Genomic DNA, 13,333 nt, shown 5'->3' with positions numbered 1-13,333 from the left:
AATCTGGAAAGTCAGGGAAGAGGTGGAAGGAAACAGAAAATGGGAGACTGGAAGAAGAGGCTTCAGGATTTGGGGGAAAGCGAAGCAAAAAGTGGTAACAAGAAAAAAAAAACAAAACAGTTGCATATCAGAAACTGCTCAAGTCTCAAATCGACATTTACAGAGAACACTATTTTCCATTTTTCCGACTGCTCTATACATTTGACAAACTTTTACTTGTTCTTAACTCTAGCTCAAAGTTCACCTCCCTTAGACAACGCCATACCCTCTTCTGGCCTCTGTTTTAATAGATACAATGTTTGTAATAGCATATTTTAAAATATTATGCAATGAATTACGACTCTGGATATTATAGCCACTCATCATTTTCTTGAGGATATTTATCCTTTTTTTTTTAATTTATTTATTATTATTATACTTTAAGTTGTAGGGTACATGTGCATAACGTGCAGGTTTGTTACATATGTATACTTGTGCCATGTTGGTCTGCTGCACCCATCAACTCGTCATTTGCATCAGGTATAACTCCCAATGCAATCCCTCCCCACTCCCCCCTCCCCATGATAGGCCCCGGTGTGTGATGTTCCCCTTCCTGAGTCCAAGTGATCTCATTGTTCAGTTCCCACCTATGAGTGAGAACATGCGGTGTTTGGTTTTCTGTTCTTGTGATAGTTTGCTAAGAATGATGGTTTCCAGCTGCATCCATGTCCCTACAAAGGACGCAAACTCATCCTTTTTTATGGCTGCATAGTATTCCATGCTGTATATGTGCCACATTTTCTTAATCCAATCTGTCACTGATGGACACTTGGGTTGATTCCAAGTCTTTGCTATTGTGAATAGTGCTGCAATAAACATACGTGTGCATGTGTCTTTATAGCAGCATAATTTATAATCCTTTGGGTATATCCCCAGTAATGGGATGGCTGGGTCATATGGTACATCTAGTTCTAGATCCTTGAGGAATCGCCATACTGTTTTCCATAATGGTTGAACTAGTTTACAATCCCACCAACAGTGTAAAAGTGTTCCTATTTCTCCACATCCTCTCCAGCACCTGTTGTTTCCTGACTTTTTAATGATTGCCATTCTAACTGGTGTGAGATGGTATCTCATTGTGGTTTTGATTTGCATTTCTCTGATGGCCAGTGATGATGAGCATTTCTTCATATGTCTGTTGGCTGTATGAATGTCTTCTTTTGAGAAATGTCTGTTCATATCCTTTGCCCACTTTTTGATGGGGTTGTTTGTTTTTTTCTTGTAAATTTGTTTGAGTTCTTTGTAGGTTCTGGATATTAGCCCTTTGTCAGATGAGTAGATTGCAAAAATTTTCTCCCATTCTGTAGGTTGCCTGTTCACTCTGATGGTAGTTTCTTTTGCTGTGCAGAAGCTCTTTAGTTTAATGAGATCCCATTTGTCAATTTTAGCTTTTGCTGCCGTTGCTTTTGGTGTTTTAGACATGAAGTCTTTGCCCATGCCTATGTCCTGAATGGTACTACCTAGGTTTTCCTCTAGGATTTTTATGGTATTAGGTCTAACATTTAAGTCTCTAATCCATCTTGAATTAATTTTCGTATAAGGAGTAAGGAAAGGATCCAATTTCAGCTTTCTACTTATGGCTAGCCAATTTTCCCAGCACCATTTATTAAATAGGGAATCCTTTCCCCATTTCTTGTTTTTCTCAGGTTTGTCAAAGATCAGATGGCTGTAGATGTGTGGTATTATTTCTGAGGACTCTGTTCTGTTCCATTGGTCTATATCTCTGTTTTGGTACCAGTACCATGCTGTTTTGGTTACTGTAGCCTTGTAGTATAGTTTGAAGTCAGGTAGCGTGATGCCTCCAGCTTTGTTCTTTTGACTTAGGATTGTCTTGGAGATGCGGGCTCTTTTTTGGTTCCATATGAACTTTAAAGCAGTTTTTTCCAATTCTGTGAAGAAACTCATTGGTAGCTTGATGGGGATGGCATTGAATCTATAAATTACCTTGGGCAGTATAGCCATTTTCACGATATTGATTCTTCCTATCCATGAGCATGGTATGTTCTTCCATTTGTTTGTGTCCTCTTTTATTTCACTGAGCAGTGGTTTGTAGTTCTCCTTGAAGAGGTCCTTTACATCCCTTGTAAGTTGGATTCCTAGGTATTTGATTCTCTTTGAAGCAATTGTGAATGGAAGTTCATTCATGATTTGGCTCTGTGTTTGTCTGTTATTGGTGTATAAGAATGCTTGTGATTTTTGCACATTAATTTTGTATCCTGAGACTTTGCTGAAGTTGCTTATCAGCTTAAGGAGATTTTGGGCTGAGACAATGGGGTTTTCTAAATATACAATCATGTCATCTGCAAACAGGGACAATTTGACTTCTTCTTTTCCTAACTGAATACCCCTGATTTCTTTCTCTTGCCTAATTGCCCTAGCCAGAACTTCCAACACTATGTTGAATAGGAGTGGTGAGAGAGGGCATCCCTGTCTTGTGCCAGTTTTCAAAGGGAATTTTTCCAGTTTTTGCCCATTCAGTATGATATTGGCTGTGGGTTTGTCATAAATAGCTCTTATGATTTTGAGGTACGTTCCATCAATACCGAATTTATTGAGCGTTTTTAGCATGAAGGGCTGTTGAATTTTGTCAAAAGCCTTTTCTGCATCTATTGAGATAATCATGTGGTTCTTGTCTTTGGTTCTGTTTATATGCTGGATTATGTTGATTGATTTGCGAATGTTGAACCAGCCTTGCATCCCAGGGATGAAGCCCACTTGATCATGGTGGATAAGCTTTTTGATGTGTTGTTGAATCCGGTTTGCCAGTATTTTATTGAGGATTTTTGCATCGATGTTCATCAGGGATATTGGTCTAAAATTCTCTTTTTTTGTTGTGTTTCTGCCAGGCTTTGGTATCAGGATGATGTTGGCCTCATAAAATGAGTTAGGGAGGATTCCCTCTTTTTCTATTGATTGGAATAGTTTCAGAAGGAATGGTACCAACTCCTCCTTATACCTCTGGTAGAATTCAGCTGTGAATCCATCTGGTCCTGGACTTTTTTTGGTTGGTAGGCTATTGATTATTGCCTCAATTTCAGAGCCTACTATTGGTCTATTCAGGGATTCAACTTCTTCCTGGTTTAGTCTTGGAAGAGTGTAAGTGTCCAGGAAATTATCCATTTCTTCTAGGTTTTCCAGTTTATTTGCGTAGAGGTGTTTATAGTATTCTCTGATGGTAGTTTGTATTTCTGTGGGGTCGGTGGTGATATCCCCTTTATCATTTTTAATTGCGTCGATTTGATTCTTCTCTCTTTTCTTCTTTATTAGTCTTGCTAGTGGTCTGTCAATTTTGTTGATCTTTTCAAAAAACCAACTCCTGGATTCATTGATTTTTTGGAGGGTTTTTTGTGTCTCTATCTCCTTCAGTTCTGCTCTGATCTTAGTTATGTCTTGCCTTCTGCTAGCTTTCGAATGTGTTTGCTCTTGCTTCTCTAGTTCTTTTAATTGCGATGTTAGAGTGTCAATTTTTGATCTTTCCTGCTTTCTCTTGTGGGCATTTAGTGCTATAAATTTCCCTCTACACACTGCTTTAAATGTGTCCCAGAGATTCTGGTATGTTGTATCTTTGTTCTCATTGGTTTCAAAGAACATCTTGATTTCTGCCTTCATTTCGTTATGTACCCAGTAGTCATTCAGGAGCAGGTTGTTCAGTTTCCATGTAGTGGAGCGGTTTTGATTGAGTTTCTTAGTCCTGAGTTCTAGTTTGATTGCACTGTGGTCTGAGAGACAGTTTGTTATAATTTCTGTTCTTGTACATTTGCTGAGGAGTGCTTTACTTCCAATTATATGGTCAATTTTGGAGTAAGTACAATGTGGTGCATCCCCAGGCCTTAGTAAAGTTCCTGGCACATATTAGCTAATGCTCAATTAATGATCACTAAATGAATAGCAGATTAAAGAATGAAGAAAGAACGAAGGAGGGAAGATGCTTTATGACTGTACAGGGTGCATCCAAGGGGAGGCAGGAAGTGAGATTTATAAAGGTGTCTTAGCATATCATGCTGGTGATGTGCGCCAAGCTAAGCGTTTCAGCTTTCAACCACTGGCAAGGTAGCATAATAAAAGGTTGTAAAGCAGAATGTTTCAAAGAGCTGTTCCCCCAGTGCCATCTTCACTCCATACGTTATTAATCTCATTTCTTCCCTACTTCGAACTAATGTGCTCACATCCAAAGGTTTGACATATATAGACTCATTCAAAACAAAATGTTTCAAGTTCTCCAGAAAATAATCCTAAACCTCAACTTCTCCAAGAAATAATCCTAAAATAACCTCCCATCTTTGTTCCTCAGTACTTTATTCTTAACCTATTGTAACCTTGTACCTATTTATTTGTCCCTTGGGAAGTGATGGTTTTCTTTAAGAGTTATGAGTGTACTTTCTAGTGTCAAACTTGGGTTCAAATCTTAGCTCATCTACCCACAAGCTTTCTGTCTTTAACTAAATTATTTAATATCACAGATATTATATTATTGAATATCTGTTCACCTCTATAGGCATGATAAATAATGCCTATCCACATGATTTTTGTAAGAATTGAAGGCTTTTGTAAAGTTTAAACATGAACTAAACAATCAATACCAGCAGCTAGTGATAGCGGCACTGCCAATATTAGTTAACAATAATAACAGTAGTAAGTTTGTTTGTTCTTATGCCTTGGTATACTCTATGGGAGAAAGAATTGTCTTCTCTTTCTTGGGTTATTATTTCTTTTTCTCTCCCCTCCTACAACTGCATATCTGCCTTTTCCCTTCACAGTATTTTGCAATTCTCTGTGTGACTCAAAGCAGGGTGCAGGTTACGCATGACAGCTGCCTCTTCCACTGTGCCCTCGCACCGTGGATGTCACTGCCATCCACACCATGCATGAGCCAGAACCCTGGTTTCTTTCTGACTCACCATTCTCCCTCACCCCCACCATACACAGTTCATCAGGCTCTGTTAATCCACATCCTGAACAGCTCCTGATGCTGGCCATTGCTCTCCACGTGTGCCATCACCTTCAACGGGTTACCTGCATCTCCAACCCAGACTGCCACCAGAGCCTCCTGACTGCCCTCGTGAGGTCACCTGTGAGAAATAAAAATGGAATCCTAAGCACCCCCAACCGAACGGACCCTCTATTTGCCAAGGGGACCCCAGAGTAACCTTGAAAATTGAGTTCTCAGCAATGACAGGATGAGAGGTCAGACGTGCCTCAGTATACCCCTCCCTTGCTAACCGTGTTAGGCTTTCCTCCATAAGGGATGAGCATAACTAGCTCTTTGGAAAGACTCCACTTTTGATACTAACCAACCACCTGATGCTGCTTCTCCTTTTTTTGCCTGAGATAAGACCACTGACCATGCAGTGGTTCTGGCCAGCCTACAGAGAATGTGCAGTAAAGGCTTTTGTGTCCTCTGCTTCACCTTTTGACATCAGAGAGCTTAAAACTCCACCCTTGGATCATGCTAATGCTACCATTTTTTTGGTACATGGGACCCATGAATAAGCATAAAGCTCAATTGCACAGGACCACGTTTCTCCTTTCATGAATATTCATGACTGCTCCTATAGCTTATTAAATATGTATATTCGGCCACCCTGTTCAGCACATGCTCCTATTCCCTTTGCCTCTCCCTTGAAGTGTCTGTTTCTAGCTTCTGGCAAGAGGCTATGCTTCCTAGCCTGTGGAAATGGGCACCCTGCAGGCTGCAATGCTTTATGAGAAATAAAGCTGTTTTCCCAAATTTATGAATCTTGTCATTCTTCAGCTGATACTTGTCTCCCCTCTCTGCTTCTCATTCCTGCTCAATTCTCCACTCTGTAGCTGGAGAGGTCTTCTTAAAGCATAACTATGATCATGTGAAACCCCCACCCTAAGGCCCTCTCCTGGCTTCCCATTGCTCTTAGCATACACATGCAACTTGTTAAACATGGCTGTTTAATAATCATGCTTATTATCTGTGCTGGAGCCATACTGACTTTATATCAGGCCCCCTCTTTCCATAGGCTGTTGTTGTTTCTTCCAACAAGCTCTCCAAATAAATAAGCCTTGCACAATACTGCCTTAAAACCAAAGTTAAGTCCTGAACTCTGGACTAGTAAGGTCTCTTTTTAGTTCAGGATATTGTATGTCACTGATGTAAAGCACTGTGTGGAGGCAAGTCTCAGAGAAAAAGACGAGGCTGGCAGAATATAAGAGAAAGTGACGGATGGAGGAACTGGATGCCTAAAAGCACTTCATTTCACTTTTCTAAATGTGCCCTGTCAAAATGAAGGGAGCAGACCCAGTAAGGCTTAAGTTAGTGGTTGTACAATAAAGTAGAATATTTATCTTCGCTCTGGAGCTGCAGACCATTAACATTAGAAAACACCACCAGGTCTGTCTCCTAACATGCCTGGGGCCCTCGGAATGGGGAGGATCCTGATTTAATGAGCAAGTTACACCATCTGTCAACAGGACTGCTGAGAGGTAATTCAGCCAACAGCAGTTCCCAGAATTTAAGGAGCAAAACACTTGGGTGCTATTTGTGTAAGACATGGCCCCTAGCTTCACGGTCATGGAATCCTATGCACCCTAACTACTCAAACTGGGAGTGAAGGGTGCTATCTGTGTGTCTTGCTCACAGTCCAGCCAGCTTCAGCTTTTTTGTGTGGATGCTTGATGAGCTTTGCAGAAGGGAGACATCCAGCTAGAAATAGGGTCCTGGAGAGTTCCGTCTGTCCCTTTCTGAGCCTAATAATTTCCCGCAAGAGGCTACAAAAGGTATTAACATAAACAAAATCATTGGCCGAAGTATTCACACTGTTATGGACGGAGGGAAGGAGGTGATAGGGGAGAGTAGATTTCATGTATATTCCTTGTGAGATGTGATTTTGAAATGGAAATAATCTAACAGAATAAATTTTGCACCTAGATTAGTGAAGGCAACATAGAGTTGTTTTGGAAAATACCTCAGTTGTAAAATAATGTGAACTTTTACCAAATGACCTGGTAATTAATATTCAAATGAGGAATTTTTCCCTATAAAAATTAGTCAACTTGGAAATCTATATAAATTCTTCTGTATTTGTATAGCTCATTTTATAATACCTATTAAATTTTGAGGTTTACTTATGTGGGGATTTTTTTTTTTTTTCACACACACATGTGAGTCCCTGGGCCAGAGCTTGGCACACAGGGAGGAAGGGTGGCAAAAGTGTATGGACCCAAAAGTCAAATAACTGGAAGTTCAAATCCCAGCTCTCTTACCTAGCAATATGAATTTGGTCATATTTCCTAAGCCTCAGCTTCCTCATCTGCAAAATGGAGAGAACAACTATCCATTTCTCCCAGGGTTGATGTGACAATTAAATGAAATAAATAATATAAAATATTACTGTTATCTGTAACACACAGGAAGCACTCAATAAATATTGACTACTGTTAGATAAATATTGACTACTGTTAGATATTCAAGTGAAAATATTCATTTCAGTATAATGCTTTTATGCATAAATTGTGAATCATCTCAACATCCTAACTCCTATTGTTCAAAACAAACAGTATAAATTTGGGGTAGGATTTGATATGAAGAGACAACTGAAAATCAGCTCAATATAAGTCTGGTATCTGTGAATTTCTTGACCGTTAGCTTTGAGTCTTACTCTCTTATTCTCCTTTGAAGCCATAGTATCTTTCACAGTGCTTGGCACTCAACTCCAGTAAATATTTATTTAATAAATGGAATATTTATTGAATAAATCATGGGGTGAATAAAGTGGGCGAACAATCTGAAAGGTCACAAGCAATTTTACTTAGTTTGTTCACCCAACTTAGCTTTAGGACTCTATTAGAATGCTCTCAAAAGGTGGAGAGCACTGGATGCAGGAAATATTAATAATTTTTCTAGCTTTCCTTCACAGCAGCTGTGGTGGACATTTGTCATGCTCCCTGGACTGTCATCACACTCTCAATGCCTATCCTATGTGCATCAGTTTCCTATTGCTGCTGTAACAAATTACTACATATTTAGTAGCTTAGAACAACACAAATGTATTATCTTACAGTTCTGGAGCTCAGAAATCTGAAATGAATCTTAAGGGGCTAAAATCAAGGTGTCAGCAGGCATGTGTTCTTTCTTGAGGCTCCAGGGAAGAATTAATTTCCTTGTGTTTTCCAGCTACTGGGGACCTTTTGCATTTCTGGTAACTCCCTTCCTTCATCTTCCAAGTGCATCAATCCAACCTCAGCTTCTGTTCTCACATCTTCTTTTTCTGATTCTGATCATTCTGCCCCTCTTTTATAATGACCTTTGTGATTACATTTGGCCCACCCAGATAATCTAGGATAATCTCCCAATCTCAAGATCCTTAATCATGAATGCTAAATCCCTTTTACCAGTAAAATAACCATATTCACAGGTTCCTGGCATTAGAATTAGGACACGAACATCTCTGGGAGGCTATTCTTCAGCCAGCTCACTATGTTCGGAGTTTTTTCCTGAGTTTTGTATCCAGTCCCACCCAGATAGAATCCTGTACTTTACTTTGGACAGGAGGCATGTGACTGAACTTAGTCATGCAGATGCCTGAGATTATCGTTCTAAAGTGAACAGCATGAGGAAGCACATTTGATAACAAATCCATCTTCTGGTGAGATTAGTAGCAGCAGTGTCCAGCTTTCTGGATACCAATGGTGTATAGAGCTCAGTCCACACCAGCGATGAGATCTGGCTATTTCTACACAGCAGTGGCAGGAACCCTTTTCAGAGCAATGCCATAATATATCCTTGTAAGTACAGTTTCCACTTCCTATTTTTTGGCCTACCCTCAGACCCTGTGAGCACCTCAAGTGCTTTAATAAATTTTTTTTCTGCTTATAGTAATCCTGAAGGTTTTATTATTTATAACTAAGGAACCCAATGGACATCGCCGCCTGTGCTAGATTGTAAGAAGGGCCTTCAGGGCGGCTGACGGAGTGCTCCTAGAAAATTGGAACAGCAGACAATCATTTGGGGCATCATTTAGGTGCCAAGTACTTCGTAAAAAGACCCTGAAGAAATGGAATGCAATCATTCAAACTAGGAGTTGGTAAACTGCACTGTTCTTTATAACACCTGGTGTAGGGGGAGGGGAGAAAGAGAATATCCTATGGAGGTCTGTTCTGAGACTTTGATTTTCATCTCTTCTCAATACAACAGACCAATTCAGATAGAATTCTGTTTGTGAAGGAATAGCAAGAGAGATTTTGATTACTGATTCTGGTCAGCATGGATGCACCCCTCAGTGATTTTCAAAGCACTTTACAGTCATTAATTGTTTATATTAAATTAAATAGTCTTGGATAGCCATTAGTTTAGAAAGCAAAATTATATCTGGCTTAAAACTGCTTTTTGCCTACTGCCTCACTCGCCTCTGCATTATCTAGAACTTGCTCACATATGGCTCTTACTTTATCCATCTGTAAGAGAAGGTGATTTTTTTTTCCCCTCAAAATAATGCATTTCCATCCCTCTCTCTTCAGTGTCTTCTGCTTGCAGTTTGGAGAACTCGGTTCAAATCCTAACTGTAGCAGTTAGTAGCTGGGTGACTTGAACTAGTTACTTAACCTCTCTGAGCTTCCTTCTTCTAAAAATGTTGATATTATGCTCCCAAACAGACTCATAGTGAAGATTGAATAAGTATGTGGTATGGTGGCTGAGCTCAGACTCTGGATTCAGACAGGTCCACATTCAAATCTTAGCTTACATCTTAACAGCTGTGTGCTCCCCAGTGTTACCTGGGTGCCTGTCTCCTCTCAATAGAATCAGAGATGGAGAAGAACTCCCTCATAGGGTTAGAGATAAAATGAGATAATAAATGGAGAGCACTTTGCACAGTGCCTGTTAGGTTCTAATATTACGAACAGTTAAGTGGCTGTTTGGAGTGGGTGTTTGGAGTGAATTAAGGAATTATCAAATGAAATAATAAAATCAACTTCATGTTTTCAAATATTCCCCACCACTACCACCTTCCCTCAACACAGTCTCCAGTGATCTGAAATCCTTTCTAAATAATTGTTTAAAGGTTGTTACCACTAACAGAGATCAGATCTGTGTTTGCCTGCACAAGAATTGGAGAGGGACTGACTACAAAGAAACATACAGAGATTTGGGGAGTGATGGAAATGTTCCACATCTTAGTTGCAGTGGTGGTTATAGGACTATATTTTTTACCCTAAACTCATCAAACCATATACTTAAAGTGAGTGCATTTTATGTTTATTGTACTTCAATAAAAGTTTATTTTAATTAATGTATTATGTGCATTCTAGAGCAAGGGTTAGCGAACATTTTTCTGGGAAAGGCCAGATAGAAAGTAATTTGAGCTTTGCCGACCTTAGGCTCTGTTGCAGCTACTCAACTCTGCCACTGTGGTGTAAAGGTAGCCATCGAAAATAGATACTAGACAGTTCATAAATGAATGGGTGTGGTTGTGTTTCAGTCAAACACAATTCATGAACCAAAATTTGTTTTCATATAATTTTCATGTGTCATGAAATATATTATTTCCTCTTTTGATTTTTTTCCCCCAACTATCTGAAAATCTAACAACCATTCTTAGACCCTGGGCCTTACAAAGACAGGCAGTAGGCTGGATTTGATCAGTGGGCCACTGTTTGTCAGCCCCTGCTCTAGAGTTCCAAAGAGGCTTTGTTAGGCAGCGTTATGAAATCTGCTTTAGGGACTTAGTACAAATACCATGTCTAAGAGGGCTGGGAGTCCAGCTCCTGTGAGCCCTGCAGGGTCTTTGCCAGAACCCACTCCCTCTGTGGCCAGCCTAAGCCGCTGCTTCTTGACTTCAATTTTGCCATCTGTGCAGCAAGGACAACAGTCATCTTTCAGAGCCCGGTAAAGCTCATTGAGTTTGTTATTTGAGAGAAAATGCTCTATCCAAGTGCAAAAGCTGATCATGGCCTGGGTTATGAGTCTGGCCTGTCTCAATCATCAGGGGGAAAGGTTTGATTTCTCAGGTTGTCATTCCTAAAATTGCTTGTTCTCCAGGTGATGTTCTTATTTCTGAATATGGTCTGACCTTCGTTCCCCAAAGAGAAGGGTTATTTTTTCAAAGAGCTGGCAGAAGCAAAGTACTCAGAAAGCTTGCTCCTTCCCTGCCAAACTGGCATCCCAGCGCAAACCATGCCTTAGGGGAGGGTGGCTTTCCCCCATAATGTTTGCCTGGATGGGTCCAGAGCTACTCTAAGCTCCTCTGAGAGCAAAGGGAGCTTTATAAATGCAAACCAGCACAAACTGAGGTTTCTTGTTTTTGGTTTCTGAGAGTAGAAGGTGCTTGAAGCATTTTTAGGGTAGTAAAATGGCCAAGGTATCCACAAAAGTCAAGATAGTTCAGAGGTTCCTGAAGCTTCAACGCTTTTAAAAATTGACTATTACATGTAAAATTCAATCAATCCTTTATTGAAGAAAAAATTATTATCCAGGCACCCAGTTTATCCTCCTACCTGTTGGAAGAATTTGATTCAATCGTTTCTCACAATTTTTTTTTTTTAAGCCAGATAATAAATGTTTTAGGCTTTGCAGGCAGTATGGTCTCTGTTGCAATTACTCAACACTGCTGTTGTGATGTAAAACAAGTCCCAGACAATACATCGATGAATGAGCATGACTGTGTCCCAATACAACTTAGTTTTCTAAGTTGTAAACAATCAGGTTGTGGGCTGGATTTAGTCCACAGGCTGTTGTTTGCTGAGCTCTGGTCTGAGTTGTGTTATATCTAGAAGGGACTAGGTCGGTTAGGGAAGAGAAAAAAAAAAACCTAAACCAGCAGAGACTACTGGTGAGAATGTGGAAAAACCTATTATTACGGATTGGAGAGTAAAACCCAACCAATGAGGATGTTGCATTAGGAGTAGGGCGGGGATACCCTAGATGAATCCTGGCCATGGTGTATTTTCCTGATGAAAGTAGAAAGGCAGCCAGTGGATGGGCAGCACCGGGGACAGGAAGAGCCGATGGGGCATTGTGGGGAGATACTGCTGCTGGCTGGACTGCTCATAACAGTGTTCACAAAGGAGCCTCTGGTTGAACATGTAAGAACCTATGAGTAAGCCACATAGGATTCAGGTGGGTCAAAACAAGGTAAAAACCACAGCATGAGCAAAAGCACAGGGAAGTATCTGCAAGGTGCTGCATAGAATCCTGAGTTGGCAAGTTGGAGCAAAGTTGGAAAGGTCAGTCTATGGTACATCATGGAAGACTTTAAAACATCACTTTCAACAGTGTGAACTTTTTATTTTTAAGAGTCAGTGACAGGTACTGAAGGTTTCTGAGCTCATATCCCCTACAAAGCAGCCAACTCAAATAGTCTTCCTCCTTTACAAAGAGACTATGGTTGGCTGCATCTCACATGTTATGAATTTGATGCTAATACCAAATCACATTTATTAAGCCATTATTATCCGCCTGATAATACTGTACTAAATGCTTTACTTTCATATGTCATTTAATAATGCTTATAAGAAATCACTGATGGGGTTATTTTTATCTCCATTTTACAGATTAGAAAACTGAGATATATAAGAAGTTAACTTACCCAAAGCCAACCAGCTTGTAAGAGACAGAGTGTGCGTTTAAATGCAGCTCTTAATCATTCTCAACTCAAGCTATGGCATCTCAGTGGATTTAAACATATTTCTGCATTTTAACAGTTAAATAAAACACTTTTAACATCATTTCTAAATTGTTTCTCCAGTGTTCCCTCTCCTCAAAAATCCCCAATACTATAATTACATTTGTCATCTTTTTATCTTCCTATGAATTACTTTTTAAGATCACCAGATTAATAATAAAATATTTGTAAATTTAAATTTTGTTCAAGTTTCATACAAACCCAGTGCACTGATTTAGCATTAAATCTTAATTTCCATCAATGGCAAATCTATCCATCTATGTGTATAATTATTTTCACATTATTTGGGTTACATTTTAGGAGGATATTGCTTTGATGAACACAAACCATATATTTATCTAACATGAATTTTTGGCCAAACACAAAAGTGTGATAAAATTTTAAATAAGTTAGGATGAGTTCATGTCCTTTGTAGGGACATGGATGCAGCTGGAAACCATCATTCTCAGCAAACTATCGCAAGAACAGAAAAGCAAACACCACATGTTCTCACTCATAGGTGGGAATTGAACAATGAGATCACTTGGACACAGGAAGGGGAATATCACACACCGGGGCCTATTGTGGGGTGGGGGAAGCGGGGAGGGATAGCATTAGGAGATATACCAAATGTAAATGACGAGTTAATGGGTGCAGCACACCAACAT

At 39.7% G+C, this 13,333-nt stretch overlaps 1 protein-coding gene across 3 annotated transcripts in view; it reads right to left on the bottom strand.

Annotated features, from left to right (window-relative positions):
- The window catches only part of CA10 (carbonic anhydrase 10), a 533,205-nt gene that overhangs the window by 503,397 nt on the left and 16,475 nt on the right, over positions 1-13,333 (bottom strand). Inside the window, exon 2 of one of the 3 annotated variants that reach the window (XM_025361851.1) lies at positions 4,938-5,108. The exons of the other annotated variants lie outside the window; for them this stretch is intronic. Coding sequence (XP_025217636.1) covers positions 4,938-5,016 — 79 coding nt within the window. The 5' untranslated portion in view covers positions 5,017-5,108. The remainder of the gene's footprint in view (positions 1-4,937; positions 5,109-13,333) is intronic. 3 annotated transcript variants of the gene reach the window in all.

The sequence above is a fragment of the Theropithecus gelada genome, chromosome 16 (assembly GCF_003255815.1).
Source record: "Theropithecus gelada isolate Dixy chromosome 16, Tgel_1.0, whole genome shotgun sequence".
In the NCBI taxonomy this organism is placed as follows: domain Eukaryota; kingdom Metazoa; phylum Chordata; class Mammalia; order Primates; family Cercopithecidae; genus Theropithecus; species Theropithecus gelada.
The sequence above is the reverse complement of the archived record's forward strand: the minus strand, read 5'-3'. Positions and strand labels throughout refer to the sequence as shown.